Source organism: Microchirus variegatus (genome assembly GCF_963457635.1).
Source record: "Microchirus variegatus genome assembly, chromosome: 11".
In the NCBI taxonomy this organism is placed as follows: domain Eukaryota; kingdom Metazoa; phylum Chordata; class Actinopteri; order Pleuronectiformes; family Soleidae; genus Microchirus; species Microchirus variegatus.
The window spans coordinates 186,364-207,764 of NC_139812.1; the positions used below are offsets into that span (position 1 = coordinate 186,364).

At 38.7% G+C, this 21,401-nt stretch overlaps 3 protein-coding genes across 3 annotated transcripts in view; all 3 read right to left on the reverse strand.

The window, feature by feature from the left end:
• On the reverse strand, positions 1–6,152 carry chchd1 (coiled-coil-helix-coiled-coil-helix domain containing 1). Its single transcript, XM_083897283.1, has 3 exons — positions 5,925–6,152; positions 3,356–3,474; positions 1–302 (listed from the first exon to the last, which is right to left on the reverse strand). Exons 1-3 carry the CDS (start codon positions 6,061–6,063, stop codon positions 192–194), a joined length of 369 nt encoding a protein of 122 aa, XP_083753409.1. The 5' UTR covers positions 6,064–6,152; the 3' UTR covers positions 1–191.
• Positions 6,153–8,407: 2,255 nt separating this feature from the next.
• cdk1 (cyclin dependent kinase 1) lies at positions 8,408–15,971 on the reverse strand. The gene is made up of 8 exons (XM_083898074.1): positions 15,934–15,971; positions 15,252–15,294; positions 14,381–14,537; positions 13,873–13,996; positions 13,001–13,171; positions 12,746–12,909; positions 10,444–10,585; positions 8,408–8,571 (listed from the first exon to the last, which is right to left on the reverse strand). The coding sequence occupies exons 2-8, from the start codon at positions 15,286–15,288 to the stop codon at positions 8,458–8,460; spliced, it is 909 nt and encodes a 302-aa protein (XP_083754200.1). The 5' UTR covers positions 15,289–15,294; positions 15,934–15,971; the 3' UTR covers positions 8,408–8,457.
• A 4,245-nt stretch (positions 15,972–20,216) lies between these two features.
• LOC310934485 (heterogeneous nuclear ribonucleoprotein L-like) overlaps positions 20,217–21,401 on the reverse strand; it is a gene marked incomplete at both ends in the record, with an annotated part of 29,321 nt that continues 28,136 nt past the window's right edge. The window contains 3 exons of the mRNA XM_083898218.1: positions 20,217–20,272; positions 20,958–21,056; positions 21,171–21,228. Coding sequence (XP_083754344.1) covers positions 20,217–20,272; positions 20,958–21,056; positions 21,171–21,228 — 213 coding nt within the window. The remainder of the gene's footprint in view (positions 20,273–20,957; positions 21,057–21,170; positions 21,229–21,401) is intronic.

A 21,401-nucleotide genomic window follows, 5' to 3' on the forward strand; every position in this document is an offset into this window, starting at 1 on the left:
AAGTTAAGCTGATTGAGAAAAACAGCCTCTTGTTGATTCAGTAAAATAATTTTTAATGACGGATATGAACAGAACAAATGGAGGTTACATGAATGAGAGGGTTAGAATTGGTCTGTTTTACAAAAATCAATGACTTCAAATGATAAGAACATGTTGTCCGATGAGCTGCATTAAGTCCACAGAACAGAGTCTTAGATTTCAGTGCGCAGGTTTGGATATCTCTTCAGGAGGGTGTTGGCTTGTTTGGGTGGCAGACGCCCTCCCTCCAAGCTCGTCTGCTCACTTTTATTCCTGGCAGCCGTCTGTGGAGGAGGAAGAGGATTAGTTAGGTAAAGTACAGCAGAGGCTTCTGTTCATTTGGCAGCAGAAAGAACAGCTCAGCACTGATGAATGATGAGGCCAGAGTCTAAACATTATAATAACTCACAACTACGGCCCTGTTTCCATGGAAGTTGGATCAAACGACATAAAATCAGAAGGTAAAAATGATATAAATGATCTCAGTAGTGGTGCTGCTTTTTTAATTAATCACCAACTAGTTTGTTGATCGATTATTTAGTTTGAGTGATCTCTGACTTTTCAGCTTCTTAAAGCTCACATAGAGTGGTCCTGTCACACATTTTATATGTTAGTTATGGAGGTCTACTTACATACATTAAAGCGGAACTAGACCGGAAGTTCCTATTAACGCTGTTTTTTAGCAGCGGTTCTCCTGAACAACAGATCCTCCTGCTCTGGGCACTAGTCCGGGCACATCCGGTTGCGTACATTGAACCGCAGAAGAAGAATAACGTCCGTTGTGGAGGTGTTTCATGAGCGACAGTGTCTTCTGACTCTGGGTCTGACTCTGGGTCAAAGGTCGTCAAAGGGACTGTGGCGGGGAGTCGTGAAGAAGCTATTTTTAAACACTGTTAAAACAATGTTTTGATAATGAGGAGCAGTGCATCCACCGTTCCAGAGGGGGGCGCTGTGATTCTGAGAGCGGGTGTGCTGGATAGTACTGGCCAATCACAAGACTCTGTCTTCTGGGGGTGAAAGTTCACTCTGAAATCTCGCAGCAGAAAAACACCGTCAGAAAAGAGGATTTCTATCGGCTCGTTTACAGAAACTAGGAGGTTTTTGACCATAAAAACAAGTTAATGTATGTAAGTAGACCTCCATAACTAACATATATGTGCAACAGGACCACTCTATGTCACCTTTTACTTGTTCCTCCTAGTTGCTGCAAACGAGCCGATCAAAATCTCTTTTTGTGTAGCAATGACTTCTGTTGGACTTACATTCCCTGTCACCATCTTCTTGTGGTTAAAGATTGTCTCATCATTCGAGGTCGCTAATGAAAGTACTGCTTCCCCTCTGTGCAACACACAGCAGCAGTCTACATGACTTTAGTCTGTTAACATGTAGTGTAGAGAAGTGTTTATGTCAGAGACTCAGTATGTAGACTTACATGGTTAAACACACTTTTACTTGGCATAATGTGTGATCTGACAATAGAGAAGTATACTCTCTTCAGTTGGCCTACATGCTGATGTGTCCTTGGGCAAGACACAGCCACTCCTGAGTGATGAAAAATGTGCCGTACATAGATGCACTGTATGTAAGTGTGAGTGAATGGGTGAAACTGTAGTGTAAAGCAGCTTTGAGTGGTTATCAAGACTAGAAAACCACTATATAAATACAAAACATTTACTTCCTAATTCTAAGAGGGTTCCTAGTAGAGGATGGGATTAATGCAGAGAGGATTCAGAAGATTTGAATTGAAATGAGAGATGAGAGCTTAGCTCTGTTCTCCAGCGTTTAGCTAAAATCCTTTGACACACTGCTGCTTTTCTTTGCTTCCACAGTCAGGTTGAAGTGAATGTGGTTGGACAAAACAAGCTATTTCATGAAGTTACCTAGATCTTCAAGAGATTAGGAGGTTGAGTTCATTTTCAGCTGTCTAGACATGTTAGTAAAGCAGAAGAGAAAAGCTACTAGAGAGAGAGTAATGTTGTGAATCCCCCCCCAAGGCAACTGTTGGAATGTGTAACATCAGCCTGACCTGTTGACCTGCTATAACCTGCAGTCTGTGACACAACCAGCTCAGTTGTAGACAGAAACTGATGGATCGAATAAGTGCAGCAACTAACAATTATTTTTATTATCAAATTATTATTTGTTTGATTAACTGATGAACAGTTTGGTATTAAACGTGAAAACTGACAGTGTTTTCAAATGTTTTGTTTTGTTCACCAAGTAAAACGCATGTTTTACATTATTTCATTTGTGGCCATGAAGTAGGTATAAGGTGTGCATGAAATACTAATTAATAATAATATAATTTCTATGAATTGAAGTAAGAAGCTAAAACATCAGACAAATTGTTCCTACAATTCTTCACTGAAATAAGTTCATTAATTATCAAATAAATAGTGAGCATTTAGTTTAACAAATAAAACCCAATTCATTGTTGTAGACTGTAGAATTACAGTTTCAAAAGTCCTAAACCTGCTCTGTGTAGCCACAATTACCCTGAACTTCAACCACCAAAATCCATTAATCCTAAAGAAGTCCAAACTGTGAGGTAACAGTAACTTTTCACCATCAAAATCAAATCATTTCTTGCAGAGATCTGACTGCTTTTTTCTTATTTGCATGAGTCTGCTCCATCATATATGAAGAAAATAAGCCCATTCTGTTTAAACACTGAAAAAGCGCCGCTTCCTGTGAGTTGTTTGTAGGACGGCAATGGTTTGATTAAAATGTCTGATTTCAGCTCCTTCAGTGGGAATATTTTCTTTGCTCTTTCTTTGCTGAATAATTGTTTTGTGGACAAGTATGGAAATTTGAGAACATCCTCATTTCGAGGTTTGACAAACACTGATTAACATTTTCTGACATTTTATGGAGCAAACCATACGTAGATTAATCAAGAAAATGGTCAACAGATGAATGGATTATGAAAGTAGTTGCTGTTTCCCTGTGCACATTAGAAGAAAGTATCACTGCAAGGGTTGCAAAGAAGGAACTAACTGGGAATATCGGGTCATGTCACTGAAATGTATCATATCTAAGCATAAATATAAAAACACGTCATAAGAAAACATCCATGCAAAACCGTACAATTAAAAAAACTTGACATTTAGACAGATTTCTTTGTAAGTAGAACAAAACAAGTTTTAATTATTTTAATGAACAATGAAGGAATGGATTGGGACTGCGACCCATTTCTGACTAAACCAGGTGAATCGTGCTTTCATTTTGAAAATTCACAGTTTATTCCCATTTATTCCCTTAAATTCGTGATAATTCCCATGGAAAGTTTCCATCTTTGAAAATGTTGCAACCCTAACCCACCACAGTGTGAACATACCTGTGCCTCCTCAACACACGTGTAGAAACTGTTGATCTCATTCGAGCACAGAACGTCCACAAAGTTGTTCTGCTTCCAACAGGCCATCAGGACTGACATCTCTGTGATACATGTGGCCTCTGTGGAGACAGACAACACTTCATGTTTACATGATGCTCGACATGATACTTTTGTGGCTGAGTGGGATATATATATATATATATATATATATATATATATATATACACACACACACACACACACACACACATACATACATATATATACACATACAAACAAGTGTAAAATTAACAAATTAACCCTTCGGCCACAGGACAGGAGCCACAAAAGACATTTTTATCAACTGGAAAAGTCCATGTTAATATTAACAGAAGCCATTTAAAAAAGTGAAAAATACAGTGTTTTAAGAAAAACTGCAAATTTAATGCAATCATTTAAGAATCGGTTCATTGGTTGATAACATTTTTAGTTCATTGATTAGTTGTTTGGTCCATAAAATGTTGAGTGGTATTTCCTAGAGCTGGGTGGATGAAGTCATGTGAAGTTTCTGAAGCTTTGTCCTGATACTACAAAAAAAAGACAGACAGACAGTGACACCAGGAGGCCAGCTGTAATTATAGCAGCCATAAACTTCCAAATGAGTCCAACACAACACTTTGTTGTCCTGTCACTACTTATAATCACTTGAAACATGATTTAGATTGATATGACAGGTATTTCAATATCAGTGTTGTGGAGTTATAACAATTCAGTGGAAACCACTTATGGTTGGTAATGATCACAAGGACATCCCTGGATTTAGATCATATAATGAACCTTTACCTGAGAACATGATTGCAATGCTATGAAGCAGCGAGGGAACATGAATGAAACAGCGCCAAAGACTAGTCACCTCATTTACAGTGTTTCACTGAGACGTATGAAGACTCAAAAATCATTGGTCAAACGATCACAAAGATTTCAAACACCTCAACAGTGTTTTGAATCTGTGTCAATAGAGTGAAACAGGCTTTGGAGCCTCAGTGTCAGACGTCCCATCTCTAATATTTCCCAAAAGCAATATCATGATGTTTTCAAAGGATTGAATTGTCCAGTGTGCCCACAAACTGAATGTATTTCTTTGTTATATGGAGCAAAGAAACCACAAAAAAAAAAATCATATTTAATAAGCTGAAAATTCAGAAAACTTTCAATTCTTAAAAGAAAAAGACTCAATATAGTCGCCAATAAAGGAAAAAGGTCTCACAATTAAAAAAGTCCAACAGGGCTTGGGCATGTGACGTCAATACTTGGCCGCCATGTTGGAGGCTTACTTTACTTCCTGTACTTCACTACTACTTGGACCACTGTGCACTGTTGACGTACTCTTCTCAGTCGCGTGTCTTAGTTTTCTTAATTTGCTGTTACTTACCATCTCAACCATGTTAAACCGTCGCTGTGTCGTGGTGTGTAACAGCAACACACAATCTCAATGGGAGAAAGATCAGCAATGGATCAACTTTTCACCTCTTTCCTGCTTGGAGGCGTAACCACGGAGACCAAGTATCCGAGTCGTCGGCTCGCGGCTGTAAGACGACCAAACATAACCTTCCACAGTATCCTGATTTAAATGAGAGGGTGTAATTGATAACTGTGAGATTAGAGAAAGGGTGATTGGAACCGTATTTAAACCGAATTTAACATCCAGGTGAGTTCCACATCATTTTCGGGATTTTAACATCATTTTCTTTATTTTCTTTCTCCCTTCTTCTCCTCGCTCACTTGCTGTTTGTTTACATTCGTGAATCCATCAACATGGCCACGTCCCAGAATGCAACGCGGTGCCCGAGCCCTACATGGTGAATCCACTTAAAGGTGAAATAAGTAGTTTATAGTGCCATCTAGAGGAGAGGCTGAAATTTACAACAAAGAACTGCTCCTCTGCTCACCCCCTCCCTTCCCTGAGCGCTACGGTGTCCTCAGCAGGTCAAATGTCGTCCTCGTCGTCTTTCTCCGTGTCAGCAGATGAGGTTCGTGAGGTGAGGGAGAGGGCGGAGCTACCGCGGCCGTAGTAGACGAAGCGGAGAGAGAGGAGGCGGGACTTCAGCTACAAGTAAAGAGACGCTTGATTTGTTCTCTCGCGTTTGTCCTTACAGGCTCCTGTAGAAACATGGCGTCTCTCTGCTAACAGTGGCTATGCAACCACGGCCCGCGACCATGTTATTTTACATGACTTTTTGAAACACTAGGAAAATGAAACAAAAACTATTATACAGCGACTAGACAATGCAGGAGCACATAATATGTATAAAAAAGTGGATTTTGGGTCATATAAACCCATAAATACTACACAGTGTCCCTTTAACAAACATGTAGACAAGTAAGATTTTAACGACAAAACAGCTGGTTTAGCTAAAAAAAATTACATTTTATGACCAAAAGTCAATTAATCGAGAAAAGTATCGACAAATTAATCTATTATGGAAATAATAAATCGTGCGAGCAACTCTGTGTGTGTGAAGCTCCTTAATGTCGTTATCTCTGTATCTGTGAGTGTAAAACTCATCACATATGTGCACTGTTATCTTACCTCCTTTCTTGGGTTTACGGTTGGCTACAGAATCTTTCAGAACCAGAGGTCTGTTCGGTTTCAGGGCGGGTTTCCCGTTCTTTCTGCTCAGCAACCTGCTGACCTTCTCCTGGAAGAGGATGCCTCCCTGCGCCGCCATGGCGTCTCCTCCTCACTGTCAGAGGCGGGAGGTGAATACAGAGAGAACCAGAGAGAACCAGAGAGAACCAGAGAGATCCAGAGAGAAACAGAGAGCGGCAGCGTCAATACTTCATCACAGCGCAGCTCCACAGGACAGCGCCATGTTTGACCGTAAAACGAACTTCAATGTCGTAACAGTGTCGCCAGATCTCGCGAGAGAAACAACCAACCGGGATTGTGAAAAAAAATAAAAACTTCAGTACAATGACCACTAGAGGGACTTAGACCAACTTTTAACACGTATTGAACATTATAAAACAGAACGTTTGCTCATCAATGTTAGACTGTTGTACCATGTACATCACATACAGTCAACCTTTGAAAATTAAAAAAAAGGTTGCACACTTTAAACCAATATTTGAACCAAACTCCGATTTTCCCTCTTTCAGTTTAAATAATATTTAACTTTATACTGTCTTTCTTTATTGGAGAGAGAGATATATATACATTATATCTCTCTCCAATAAAGAAAGACAGTATAAAGTGACTTAAGCCAGGGCATTCAGACAACCTTGAGTGTCTTGAAAGGCGCCTTAAATATAATGCATTATTATTATTATTATTATTATTATTATTATTAAGTGTCAGAAACTATATAACTGGGCCTGCAGACGATCCCATTTTCAAATAATTACAACAGAAACAGGAGAAATTAAAGACAAATGTCTGCAGCAATAGTGGTTTACGCTCTTTCTCACAGTCTTTGTAATATTTCGCCATGTTTTTGTCAAAAGTCTCTCCTCCATCAGATTATCACTCAAGTTTTCACAAGTTCCCATGGGTAAATCTGAACAAAGGATTGTCAACACTGAAGTCATAAAATAACACATTTGATCTTACTGGACGTCACGTGATGTTAGTGTTGAATAACAGTGACAATATAGTGAGGAATGGCTGCACACACGCAACCTGTGAAAATGCAGAGAAAACCCTGACAGTAACCTGTGTCTGAGGGAATGTTCAGGGTCAGCGTGGATTACATTTGAGATTATGTTGAATGAGATTATGTGTGGTTTTAGAACATCATGTGCATACCAGACTTTTTAATGGCATTCATTTTTTCACTCACACACGGACACACACTTCAAACCAGAACTCTTTAGAAGAAACACATTGGACTGATGAAACACTATGGTCAGGTTATTTTGTTCTTAAGAGAATATACGGTGTTATGAAATGTTCACTGTTATATTCAGACTTGTTGCCACATTCTTGTCCTGGAGGAGAATATAACAGGACACCAAATAAAATGGACTGTGTGCTTGAAGTTTAAATCATTGAAGGAAATGTTAAAGATCATCTAAATATACAAGTCTGCAAAATGTCAAACATAAGTCCAGGTTTTTTTTTTTTTAATAGACTAAATATTTAAATAAATACATGTGAACATTACTTCATCTACTACATCTTATATCTTTATTTGCTGAATATTTTCATAATTTGTCTAATGATTTAGTCATACCAAGAGATATACATGAGTATAGTTCCGTGTTGCAGTTCCGTTATCGCATCATTGAAAATAGAAACATTTCAAAGCGAGACTGAAGTTTATGCATGTTTTAAATAAAAATAACGTTATTAGATTTTTAAGACCTTTCAAACCTGTATTTAAGGCCTTTTATGAGATTTTAGGAGAACTAAATACATTTTAAGGCATTAAATTCAAATGATTGGAATCTAAGACTTTTTATGATCCCGCAGATACTCTGTTCATATGGATAAGGTGAGTACAGACACTTTCATCTCCACAAAATACAGCCTCCATAGCCTCAGTAGATGTAGGTGTGTAACCATTACTATCCCCAATTTCTGTAAAAGTAAAAAATATGTGGAAAAAAAAGTCCCCTTGAAAAAAGGTAATTGTGCTTCTTTACAGTCAACAAAAGCACTGAAGCACCACTTAACAGATTTAACAGTAACTTACAGCCTCACCTGGAACATCATGACCAGAAAGCTTCATCATTGGAAGCAGAACACAACAAATATGTGAATGAGTCAGAGGTCTTTCACAGGAAGAATATATTTATATATTGTGCATATAACAGATAAATCAACAATTAACACAGGGACAAAAGCTTAAAAAATGCACTTCATTTCATGAGCATGCAAAGCATTTACTCTTTCAGAAATTCAAACATCAACTCCCATCAGCAAGCCTTCCACTGTAAGGCAAGTGACAAAGAAAATGAAAAGCACAAGGTTTTAAGATAGAGAATCACAAAAAGTGCACAAAAAGAGTCTGAGAAAAGAGTCAACTAAAGGTCTACAACAATTTTACACACAAGTATTTACAGAATGAATGAATGTGTTTGTATATTATCAGTCAAGTGTTTTGACTGGTACTGTGTGTATCTCAGACTTTAACTTTGGCAGCAGGCAGGGTGGATTTGTCCAAGTCATCAAAGTATGGATGACTCATGGCCGCCCGTGCCGAGATCCTTTTTGGAGGATTGTAGATCAACATTTTCTGCAGAAGAGGGAAAAAAAAGGTTGAGTAATGTCTACAGGAGGCACTGGTGTTACTGAAACTGCTAATAAACACATAAAAGCCGCCATGATAGCAAGCATCATAATTATTTATAAAACTAGTTTTGTTTTCGTTTTTTTTACACAGAATGAAGTTTAATTTATTCATTTAAAAATTATTGTAGCTCTCTCTAGGGCTTCTTGGGCAATCAAGATGACTACCAACACCGCGATGCGACATTGTTATGCATAACAATGTTAAAAAACAATGTTTGAGAGCAGCAATTTAACTCAAGTTTAAGTAAAACTACCATAGCTTAGAAGCTAATGTAACCCAGTCCTTATTACATTGTAATCATGTAATAGTATGTCCTGGACATGATTGTCAGTAACGTATCCGTAAGCATCCAGAGTCGTGTAGAACTTTAAGTTCTCCTTGTAATAAAGACTCTGAGTGTCATTCAGGTACAAGTGGATATCGCGCCACTTCGTCTCGTCATTAATCCACTCACCGGCGCCTAAAGCATATGGGTCATCAATAGAGATAGGACTCTTTTTGGCAGGATGGGAACTTTTTTTGGCAAAACACAAGCACTACACAAATGAAGATGGCATCTTGCCCAATCGAGATCCTGCCCTCTGGTGGACACCTAACAGGCGCAGGTTCAAAAACCTCAGCTGTCTGCCGACACACACACAGCGGAGAGTCCGCTTTTTTTCCCCCTCATTTTTATTACCGCTGCTTTCTGTCTGCACCAGATGAGGGACAAGTACCCTCTTTGTCTGATATGTTTGATGAGATCCTCTTAAGTATTTTCATGGATTCTTAATCGATTTATTCTTTCAAGCATGAACCATTTTTATTTAATTAATTTTATCGTTTTATTTACGTTTATAATTTTTAAATGTTATATTCAGCCTTTATAAAAAAACTGTTTATTTTATGAATTAAACTGAAGATGTATGGACTAGATAAAAATATACTGAAATTGTTTTTGTTTCTTCTTTTTAAAGAAATGGCTGAAAAGAAGGACAACCCTGTGTGGAAGCACTTTACTGAGCCAACACCAGGCAAGGATCACTGCAACATTTATTGTTTCTATTCTTATATATTTCAGTGTTTCACATCATTTGTTGTAACTGTTTTGTTTTTGGTTAAATTAAGACTTGTGTTACGTTTGCCACCATCGTGTCATTTTTATCATGTGAATAGAAGGAGAAAAAGCAATAGACCAATTGGCCATAAAAAACCCATATCGGTCAACCTCTAATTACTAGTATAAAACTCCAAAATAAACACTTAAACACATCTCAACTATCCAGGAAAACCGATATAAACATTTGTCTTAAAACCAGTCTATTGTCTAAATAAATAAAAAAATGCTTAGACTAGTCTGAGGTTACAGGTGTCTCGCGTTGTTTGGAGAAGTAATGCAAAAGATGTCAGTTAAAGAAGCACACATTGGCTTCCAAATCACTCGTTTGTCCGGAGGGGAGGTGTCCACCAGAGTGAAGTACAGTGATCCTGACTGGGTTAGATGCTGTCTTCATTTAGCGCTTGTGTTATGTCCCACACCCCCGTCCGAAACTTAAGCGCAACTTCGTTCGTACTGCACGCACACACACACACACTGAGAGAACGAGCCGGTGACGCATGTGAGAGAGCAGAGAGCCTGGACAACAGGATCACCTTCTCGTGCACATCTTCTTTAACCTCCGTCGTGAACTTTACGCGTTTGTGACACTTCGACTTTTTTTACTTTTCATTTTTTGTCGAGGTGTGCACGTGTCGATTGTCGATCGATTTGTCGACAAAAAAGTCCCATCTCTAGTGGAAACCAATAGTTTACTATGTTTCAGCTTCGGTTCTTACCGCCAGCAGGTCAAGGCCATTTTTGTCGAGGTTTTTCACCACAGATGACAGGTTGCCAGCCTTCCATTTAGGAAATGTGTTTTTGTAGTCTGGTAGGCTCTCAACCTCAGGCCACACATCATTGTTTGGGGTTCCCAGAGTCCTGCAAGAAATACAGACAAACAAATGCAGGTATTTAAAGAGGTTCAGCAACAGTGATTCTACAACAAGAACACCAGGAGCTGAATCCAGAGAAACCATGGACAAATGCCATGTTTTCATCATGGTACAGTATGGTTTGTACCTGGGTCAGGCTCACTTTGACAGAGAACAGTATTTTTAATAGGCCGGGTGTAAGCTGTGCATGATGGCCTCGTCAGTGAGACGCACATCATACTTGTGCAACAACAAAACAGTCTGCTAGGTTCGTCTCAAAATGCAAAGCTTTGTATAAGAATAGACCATGGGAGTGATGTTTTTTCCCGTCATCCATCCAGCTGACAGTAACAATGGTTACACTATTGTTGTCTAGTAAATCAATAACCAAACTTCAATAAATGGGACAAGACAGGAGTTAGCCAGTTGAGGTAGCCACAGCTTCATACTTTTTATACATTTCTGAAGTTCTGTGGTTAATGTTAAGTATAAGACAGGCACAACGCTCCAGGGGAGGATAAAGCAGTCAATAATGGATGGATGATTTCACATTAACAAAGTTGGCTCAATAGCCTATGTGTGTATGTGACACACCAGCACGTAACCGCAGGAGCCAGAAACATGTTTGACACAGGGCTGTAGCTAGGTTTTTGACGGGCCTAAGAATAAATTAACAATTATAATTTTTTTTGGTGAATATATCTTCACGTTAATTTTTCTATAGTTAATAGATAATTGGACACTGAAGTTTAGGGTCAGCTGTAGATCCAAAGAGCAAAGTCAGGTCATCACTTTATTTATTATAATAACTTCTAATAATAGTCGAAGTTTGAAGAGGAAAGAGTACAAATTTAACGTGCCTCCTATGTGCCCACGCAAGCATTTCATGTAGAGCAGTGTTTTCCCTACAATTTTATTAGTCACCCTCTTATAAAGTAAAGTAAGTTTAGAAATTAATGGTCTTGATTTTTTAAAAAGGTAGTTTTATTTTTAAATAAGAGTTATTTCCCTCAATCAATGGAGCAAAGTATTTCATCAGGCCAGAATTACAGGAGGAAGATTGTCAATGATAATGGAGCTGGGACCACAGTCACCAAGAAAACCACTGGTAACACACTTCTAATAGACTGAAGATCCACCTGCTCATGAAAGCACATGTACAGGCCTGTCTGAAGTTTACCAAAAAACACCTGAATGACTGAGAATGTGATGTGGTCAGATGACACCAAACTTGGGCTCTTTGGCATCAACTTGACTCGCTGTGTTTGGAGCAGAGAAATGCTGAATATGACCCACAAGAACACCATCCCCACTGTCAACATGGATGTGGACACATGCTTTGGGGCCGTTGAGGGACAGATGAATTGGGCCATGTGCCATAGAATCTTGGATGAGAACCTCCTGGTCTTAGCCAGAAAACTAAAGTGGATGGGGTTTCCAGCATGACAGTGACCCAATTCATACAGCCAAGGCAACAAAGGAGGGGCTCAAAAGCAAGGACAGTAATGTCGTGGAGTGGGCGAGGCCCATCTCTGGACCTTAATCTCATAGAAAATCTGTGGCAGAAAGTGAAAATACTTCAGCATTTGGAGGGCATCTGTAAAGAGGAGTGGACCAAGTGGATCTCTCTCTTGCGAATGCTCACAAACCTGGTGACCAACTAAAAGAAAAATCCAACCTCTGTGCTTGCCAACAAGAGTTTCTCCAAGTACTAGGTCACGTTTTGCTTGAGGATCAAATACTTATTTAACTCAAATACCAATTAATTTACTTCAAAAATCCAGTTTTTAAATTTTTTAAAAATCAATTTTTTTCCTGGATTCCTTTCTTGACATTATGTGTCTCTGTTAAAATAAACCTTTAAAAAAAATATGGGGTTTTCTCCGGGTTCTCCGGCTTCCTCCCACAGTCCAAAAACGTATGATATGGGGATTAGGTGAATTGGTCACTCTAAATTGACCGTAGGTGTGAGAGTGTGAGTGAATGGTTGTTTGTCTCTATATGTGACCCTGTGATGGACTGGTGAACTGTCCAGGGTGAACCCCGCCTATCGCCCAATGTCAGCTGAGATAGGCACAGCACCCCCCGCGACCCTCTGGTGGAGGATGAAGCGGTAGATAATGGATGGATGGAAAAAAATATGGACTGTTAATGGTGCGACATGTACCTGAAAATCCTGAAGAGCTGGTCTATCTCCGAATCTCCATGGAACAGTGGCTTCTTAGTGGCAAGTTCAGCAAAGATAGTTCCTGTGCTCCAAACATCAACAGGGGTTGAATACCGAGCTGAACCCAGTAGAACCTCTGGAGCCCTGTACCACAGCGTGACAACCTGAGAACACACAAAAATTAGATGGGCCATTTCAGAGGTTCTCTGTTGTTGATGACATTTATCCAACATGGTGGTGTATGAGGAGTCTCACCTCATGGGTGTAAACCCTGACAGGAACACCAAAAGCCCGAGCGAGACCAAAGTCTGCCAGTTTGATGGCCCCCTGATTGTCAATAAGGAGGTTCTGGGGTTTCAAGTCACGGTGGAGGACACGGCGACAGTGGCAGAAATATAGCCCCTCTAAGATCTGGTAAAGGTAGCTCTGAAAGAAACACAAAGGGTGACGTTAACAGCTTTATCAAAAAAATAAAAAAAATAAAATTGAAACCGATTGTCTGAGCGATCCTTCAAATCATACAAGCCAGCCTTTATTATTGAAAGTCTCAGTTAATACTGCCTGACGCATTATTAAGCAACATTGTATTGAAATGATGCTTTTTTTCTTTATTTTGCTACTGCGACTCTACTTTTACTTTATTCAGCAAGATGCCCGTGCTGAGCAAGTAACATTTTTGTCACACGTGTGGGTAAAGATATTTAACCTCTATTCGCACTGTGGAGCCTTGGTTTAATATTGGGTGTTAATTCATATTTCTCTGTCAATTATTTTCTTGCATGATCGAGTTTGATTGGTAAAATACCAGAACATTCTGGAAAAACTGTCTAATTGTTTTCCCAAACTTCAAAATCCCAAGAAACCTAAGAAGCTTATTTTAAAAAAGCCATTAAAGTATCAATCAATAATAATCAATTTACAGATGAATTAGCCCACAAGAGCTGAAATCACCATAGGCCAAATAGGCTGTTAAATATTACTGCTGCAATACATACAACTTATCAACAAACTTAATTTCAAACCCCCCCAAAACAGCCTATGTGCAGGTTTTCAGGAGTTTTACAACTTATGTTAATATTTTAGGTCATAATACTCTTGAAGTTGAATCATCACAAATTCATTGGTACCTTGACCACCATAGGGTCCATGTACTGGTCTGGGGAAATTGAATCCAGGCATTTCTTCAGGTCCATGGACAAGAACTCAAAGATGAGGTAAAGACGAGACTCCTGCATCAGGACGTCCAGGAGTCTGCCATGTGAAGGAAAATACAAGTTTAGAAACAAATTAATATGTTTTCTGTGAATCATGTCAGAGCTTTTCTGTGGGTTCTTATATCCAGGTAAGACATACTTACAGGACAAAGACATAGAAAAAGTGATAGGAAAAGCCGGCACATAGATGTGCTGTATTTAATTGTGTGTGAATGGGTGAATGGTAGTTAACTTTGATACAGGATCACTGTACCACACTTGCACACAAAGTGTGCTTTGGATTCTTACCATATTAAAAGAAAAATACACCAAATCTCTATTACAGACTACAGAGAACCCTAGCGTACTCCAACTTGGACTCTGGCAGCCAAACCGTCTAATTTGTCCACCACAGTTTCTAAAACTAACAGAGGGAGCATACCGTACAACGTTGGGATGCCTGAGCTCTTGTAGGAGAGAGATCTCTCTGACCGCTGTGCTGGGAACGCCCTCTTCTTCACTCTCCAGACGGATCTTCTTCATGGCCACAACCTGACCTGTAGCCTTGTGTCTGCCCTTGTACACCACACCATAGGTACCTGCACAAATAATTTACCAGTGTGATTCTGATCATATGAAGCTAAACTGAATAACATGTAGCCATAGCATTGTTGTTAACGTTGATGCAGAAAGCATGTCAAAGTAACTGTACTACCATGAAGGCTATTCATAAACCTAGCAGCCAAAAGTTTCATTAATGCATCCTTGAGTTGCAATTATACTGTGTATATCACCTCGTGCAGGACTACACAATTAATAGAAAAAACAATAAAAATTGGAAATTTGTGTGTTTTCACAGACCAGATTAGTGAATATGAAAGAACAAAGCAGAAGAAGCAAAGAAGGTAACACATAATAAAAGCATGAAAGACTCAAATATGTACAATAAAAAGCCAAGATTTGGGTATAAAAAAATGTAAAAGATCAGGATAAGGGCGGATTGCTGAAAAATAAAGACAAGGTCACAAGAAAACTATACAACAACAGGATGCAGTGTTACAGGGATTTAACTGCTCAAAGAAAATGAGTTTTGTTTGACAGATTAAAATAAAAATTACAATCGTGAAAAGTTACAGTTAAGATGCAACAAATAAAGTCGCACCAATGATGAATCATCTTAGTATAAGTATCAATTATAAGTCTGTATATTTATCAGACTGTTTTTCTCAAGTGTGTCAATAGTCTTTTCTTGACATTTGAAACGGTTTGAAAAAAGTGTATGAAATGATGACAAAGAGACACTTAAAACAAACCTTCTCCGATTTTCTCTATTTTCAAGTAATCATCCATTGTTGCCTGAAAGACAAAGTTAAACCATTATTAGTAGAGTTCCATTTTGAAACATATTCAGTTATGACGGTGACATGGAGTTTGAGTGACCGTCTTACTTTCAGTCATATAACATTAACAAGTAACGCTGGAGTGAAAGGTTGACGTAACTGTAATAGTCGTAACACAACGTTTGATGTTGTACCATCGTGTGATTAGCTGCTAATCCATGAACACTGTTGTTCTCAGACACGGTTATAAACCGTGTCTGAGAATGAAAGTCATAGACGTCCATGTTATAAACATGGACGTCTATGACTTTCATTCAGTCGGGGATTCACATTCGTGCTGTGGTTACGCTGCTCTTATAATATATATAATATAATATACTAAAAATACATTCATATTCTACAGTGCGGCTTGTGTTATATGCTAGATACCTGCTAACTGATGCTACAGTTAGGTTTGCCGTTTTCTTCATAACGAGCTAGCATAGTACAGTCGTGAACGTTAGCTTAACTGGTGGCAAACCCTGAACGTACTTCTGTTTAGTTTGTGACGGTAGTTGACACGTAATTAACGGACTATTTTGTGTCGGTGTCTTTATCTAATCTGTTAACAAGTTTAGCTCCAGTCTTTATCGCGGATAATGTGACTTTTTGTTACCTGTCAGTGCGTGGTTTGCTGCAACGGATGTCTTCTGTGTGCGCAGAGTCGAATGCCGCTGGAATGTTCACGACCAGTTTTGAATTAGCCGCAGAGCTACAGTGGTTCAAATGTGACCAATGAGCTCAGCTGCTGTGCTTTCAAAAGCACCAATCACAGAAGACAACCGTGTCACGTGACCGAAGCGGGCGATAGCGCGCCGACGTCTCGACGTCACGGGAACGTTTTCCCTGAGTGTCGTCTTTCAGGCACGAAAGGAAACAGCAACTGTTCTGTGTTCATGTCAATGTTCTGCTGTTAATTAGTCATTTTAAACATCTGAGATGTTAACTGTGGTTCGAAGATGAAAGAATTTGAAAGTTAACAATAGAATCTTCACTTTAATTCTGTAGCAGATGAGGAATTAAATCAGGACTGTAGTCATGTGCTTGTAAGGCAGGAGTGTCACCATCAGCACAATGGTTATCTTTAAAGGGCCAGAGATGTAACTGTTATACAGAATAAATGTAACTAAATTATTTAATTATTATTATTAACTATTATTATCTAATTACTCCGTAACATATTGCTAAATAACTTTCTGTATTTATTACTTATTCAAGTTACAAATATGATGCATTATGGATGTAATCTGGTCCGCGATGGTGTTTCTTGACACACTAACAGTTTTAAAAGTCTTGTTCTGGTCGGGTCAGACCTGCTCACACATCATTTTTGGTTGTGAACACATTCTGCTGCGATCACACTCTCAATCTCAATTTCACTCGTTGCGTGATGCATATACAATGATACACTGCGATCTAGTGGCGGGATGCCGTCACTCTGAGGGTAACACAATCACCATGCATTGTGGGAAATGTAGTTTATGGTCAACGCACGCCTTAAAGCAGCATAGACCAATTTTAACACGGATTTTTAAGACCAATTAATCACTCACAGGCCACATAAAATGACGTGGTGGGCCACATCTGGCCCCCGGGCCTTGAGTTTGACACATGTGTTGTAATGTGTTGTACAGTTGAAACTGCTGAATCAAACTGCTGAACTTTCTCTCTTTCACTGTCGCTGTCACTACGGTAGATCACCTGCTTTTTAAGTGAGCCACATATTTTTGGAGCCAGATACTCTTCTGGATGAAACCATACCATGTATCCACACTTGGGCAGTGCCCTATATATGTGAATGAGTGAATGGCAAAAACTGACCCATTTACTAATGAAACAAGTTACTCGCGCAACAAAGCTAACCTGTAGATGGTGTGAAACTAATCAAGCTGGCTGTAGAATGGTGTCGAGTTACCATGGATACTGTTACTGACTGTGATTCTCATGTATTTATTATTTTCCATACTGTCGTCGAGTCAGACACCTATTGTCTTGTCTGCTGCAACAGTGTCATGGGTCCATGCAAGTTTTCTGAGGGCTGGCTTCATGAAAAATGAGTGAAGGGTTTGAAAAACAATTATTTACATGATAAGTATCTAACAATTATTCAGAAAAAGCAAAGTGCATCATAAATAAAATGTATTATCCAATCCAATCCCCTTTATTTATATAGTTTAAACAAACAAACTGTTTCCAAAGTGCTGCACAATAGGTAAAACAGAGATACAAATAAAAACAGAAATAAAATAGAGTGACAAAACAAATACAGTCACATAAAAACATATAAAAACACATAAAATCAATGCTCTACGTAGTGTTAAAAGAAAAGAGGTGGGTTTTAAGAAGAATTTTAAAATGGGACAAAGAAGTGATCTTTCTAATATGGAGCAGCATCACGTTCCAAAGACTCGAGGCTGCAATGGAAAAAGCTCGGTCCTCTCTGAGCTCGAGGGTAAGGCACTGTCAGTGAGGTAAGGTGGGGCCAGTCCATTCAGGACTTTAATAGCAAATTTTTTTTTAAATGAATTCTAAAATGGATGGGCAGCCTGTGAAGTGATGCTAAAATCAGTGCTCATGCTTCCTTGTGCCAGTTAAAATACGTGCAGCAGCATTCTGTACCAGTTGGAGACGTGCAATGGACGACCCACTAACCCCTATATAAAGTGCATTACAGTAATCCAGCCTCGTGGTCACAAAGGCGTGGATTATTGTCTCAAACTGCTTATTATTATTGTTTCTAGCTGCAAATGAAGACAGAGTGTTGACTTAAGTTGTAGCTGAATTCCACTTGGAATTCCATTTATTCACTGTTAACATGTACATGTTAGTTACAACCACAGATTCTTAAATGAATGGCACAATATAGTAGTTCTTTACATCAGTGATTACAAGACCATTAATAATAACATAGGACAATAAGACATTTTTACAGCCTAAAACCATAAGATAGCTAAACATGTGTCTCATACTGTCTGCCCTGCAGCCTATTCCTCACATCGGCTGCAGTGACAACAGCCCTGATTCTTCCCAAAATAATATATAAATAAATAAATAGAACCTCATAAAAAAACACAGAAAGATTCAAGTGCTGTAAGACACACACTATACACATTAGAGACCAAAGCCTCTGTGTCATTTAACCAAACAGTTCACTACATTTACAGGAGCAGTAACTATGGACTTTCAAACACTTCTCCTTTTCCTTATCAACAAATTATATTACAAGTCCTTTAGAACCTTTTTGTCTTTTAACTGAGCTCTTAAATCTCCACACTACAAATAAAAAGAATGACTTTCAACAGAGGCTCTTGCTCATAGGAACCACTTTCACTTTCATGACCTTGAGCCCAGTCTGAAAAGCCACCAGTATCTGTGAATCTTGCATATTTCTTTCATGCAAAACCCAGAAAAAAATTTCTAAAACATACATTTCAAGGAGAACAAAATAAAATGTTCCGTTTGATATAACAAAACAAAAGGCCCTTCAATGTTATATAATTTGTGATTTTTGACATACAGTATGTTTGTTGATTTTTCCTGGGTTACCGTTGACATTGGGGGTTTTTCTACTTTTCATATCTGTCCATGTTTGTTACCTGATTGAACTGGACTTGTTTATACGTATCTTATGTAAAGCTGCACTGCTGAACTTGTTGAAAAAGTCAAATAAAAGCTGATGGTGAGACTATCCTGCATGTTAAGACTCTGTGAGAGAACATAAGCAATTACAGGCAGAACATGCAAACTTTACATAGATTTGTTTTGTTTTTGTTCAATGACATGTAATCTTCACATTGAATTGTGAGCATATTAAACTGAATGAAATGATGTGGTGTACTGACACTGTTTAACTTTCTTACCTTAAGTCTGGGAAAATGTCAGGAAAGTTTATTTGTTTACTATTCTTCTTCATTTTGTTGTGGTCAGTATCTCTAAATGATGTGTTTTGTTAGGGTATATATTCCATGTATGACACTATAATAACAGACGTCCAGACCTTGGGTCATCTCCAGTGCTTCTCCTAACCCTCTTGAATTGGAGTATTGTCCACTAATGTTTCATTGCTCTGTCGTTACTCCTTCTAACGTCCATGAAGGTTTCAGTCCACCCTCATATGTTACATGTCAGTTTTCATTGGTGACTGTCTTCAACAGAAACGATAGCCTCCTCGCATTAGCCGATACAATGGTTTTACTTTGGGTCTGACATGTGTTGTGCATGTACTGCATGTCCGATCTGAAGAATACACCATTGAAAACCCCGACCTTATTCTGGCATTAAGGACAAATACCAGCATAAGTTTGAATGTTTCCTCTGAGGATTTGGATTATTTACAGCAAACTTAACAACTGGTCAGTCTTTGAGATACTTTGGGCCAAATGACTGACAGTGAAACTAAGAAAACTAACCCCAATATTAAAATTCACTATGTAAGTTCAATGACAATTCAAGGCAATACACTACATTTATCAATCTTAAAAACTTCAAATATAACACCAGTCCCCATCTGCCATGTGATCAGATCATGATTTCAAATGATCTGACATGGTTTTTACAGCAGATTCTTCAGACACATTGAAGGTCTGGGTCCAGCAAAAGACTTCTGGGTCAAACATGTGCTCAGTGTCCTCAGATGTCCCACATGACAATATGAAGATCAGACAGTCATCAGTCTGTGATGGATGGTGAGATGAAACAGGAAGTGACAGGTGATGCTCAGGTTGGAGAAAGTGACAGTGTCTTCTCTCTCTCCTTTCTTTGTCTCCTTCATTTCTTTCTCTCATCATCTCTATTCCACTCATCTGTCCGTCAGTCTCCCGTGGTCCATGTCCCTCTCTCAGGTCAGAGGTCAGCCATCGTGGACTCTCAACAGCCTCTATACTTGTGCTCTGCAGCTCATTAAAGGTGAGACGAGGTGGAGAAACACAGTTTCAGGGTGTAGGGGTTCGACCCATCTGAAAACACACACACACACACACACACTTAGAGCTGGGCAATATGGGGGGAAAAAAATCATACTTTAAATCATTTCACATCAATATATATCACAATATAAATCAAATCAATATTTCTGTAAGGATGGGTGATGATGGCTTATAAATCAGATCTGGATATTTTGAGTCTCTCCAGATATAGGCAATATATGAGGATATAAAGCTGCTCACAGGTTGTTTTCTTTTCTTTTGACATGTCTCAGAGATGTTTCAGAGATGCATATTCATCACTCACATGTTAATAATAATACACTATTTTCTATATCCCATCATTTGTTTATGTAAAATGTAAAATCTCAGATAATACCTGCGTTATTTCTGTCTTTTTAAATATTTCATGAAGAATATTTAGAAACAATGAATTTCACTATAAATATGGTCAAATTCTGCTATAACACAAATAACTGGATCTTCTCCAAACAGTTAATCTTCATCAGTTACGTGAGATGTTAAAACAGGTGATACAGGTGGTTTAGGGGTTTAGTTACTTTCTCCTTCTCGCCTTGGCCTCCGAAATGCACCTTTGCTTGGAAAATGATCAACAATCAGGGAGCACATGGCCGTACCTCATGTGGTTGACGATGAATAAATGTTATCTTGAAACAGTGGACATTTAATACACGAGTGATGTCATAGACAGACTTACTGGGTATCCTGATCTGGTAGTGATTGAGAACAGTAAGAACCTCCACAGCCTCCGTCTTATTGTCAAACTCCAACAAGCCAGAGATGGTTTTAGAGGAGGCTGAAAGAGAGGAGAGGGTTAGTAAAGGGAGGATCATTTCTTCATCCATCTGCTCACACAGAGTCAGGACCAAAACAAAAACATTAAGACCTTCTATGGTTAAGTTCTACTCACGTTTGGCATCAAACATCTTGAATTTGACAAAGCCCGGCACATCATGCTCTTTACACAGCTGCAAACACACACACACACACACACACACACACACACACACAGTCATTGAAACCATAAACATGCTGCTATAGGACCTGATCTGAAGATCTTCTCTCTTTATTTGTAAAGCACATTTCAAACACAAGGGAAACTCAATGTGCTTTACATAAAAACAAAATAACAATTCAAATT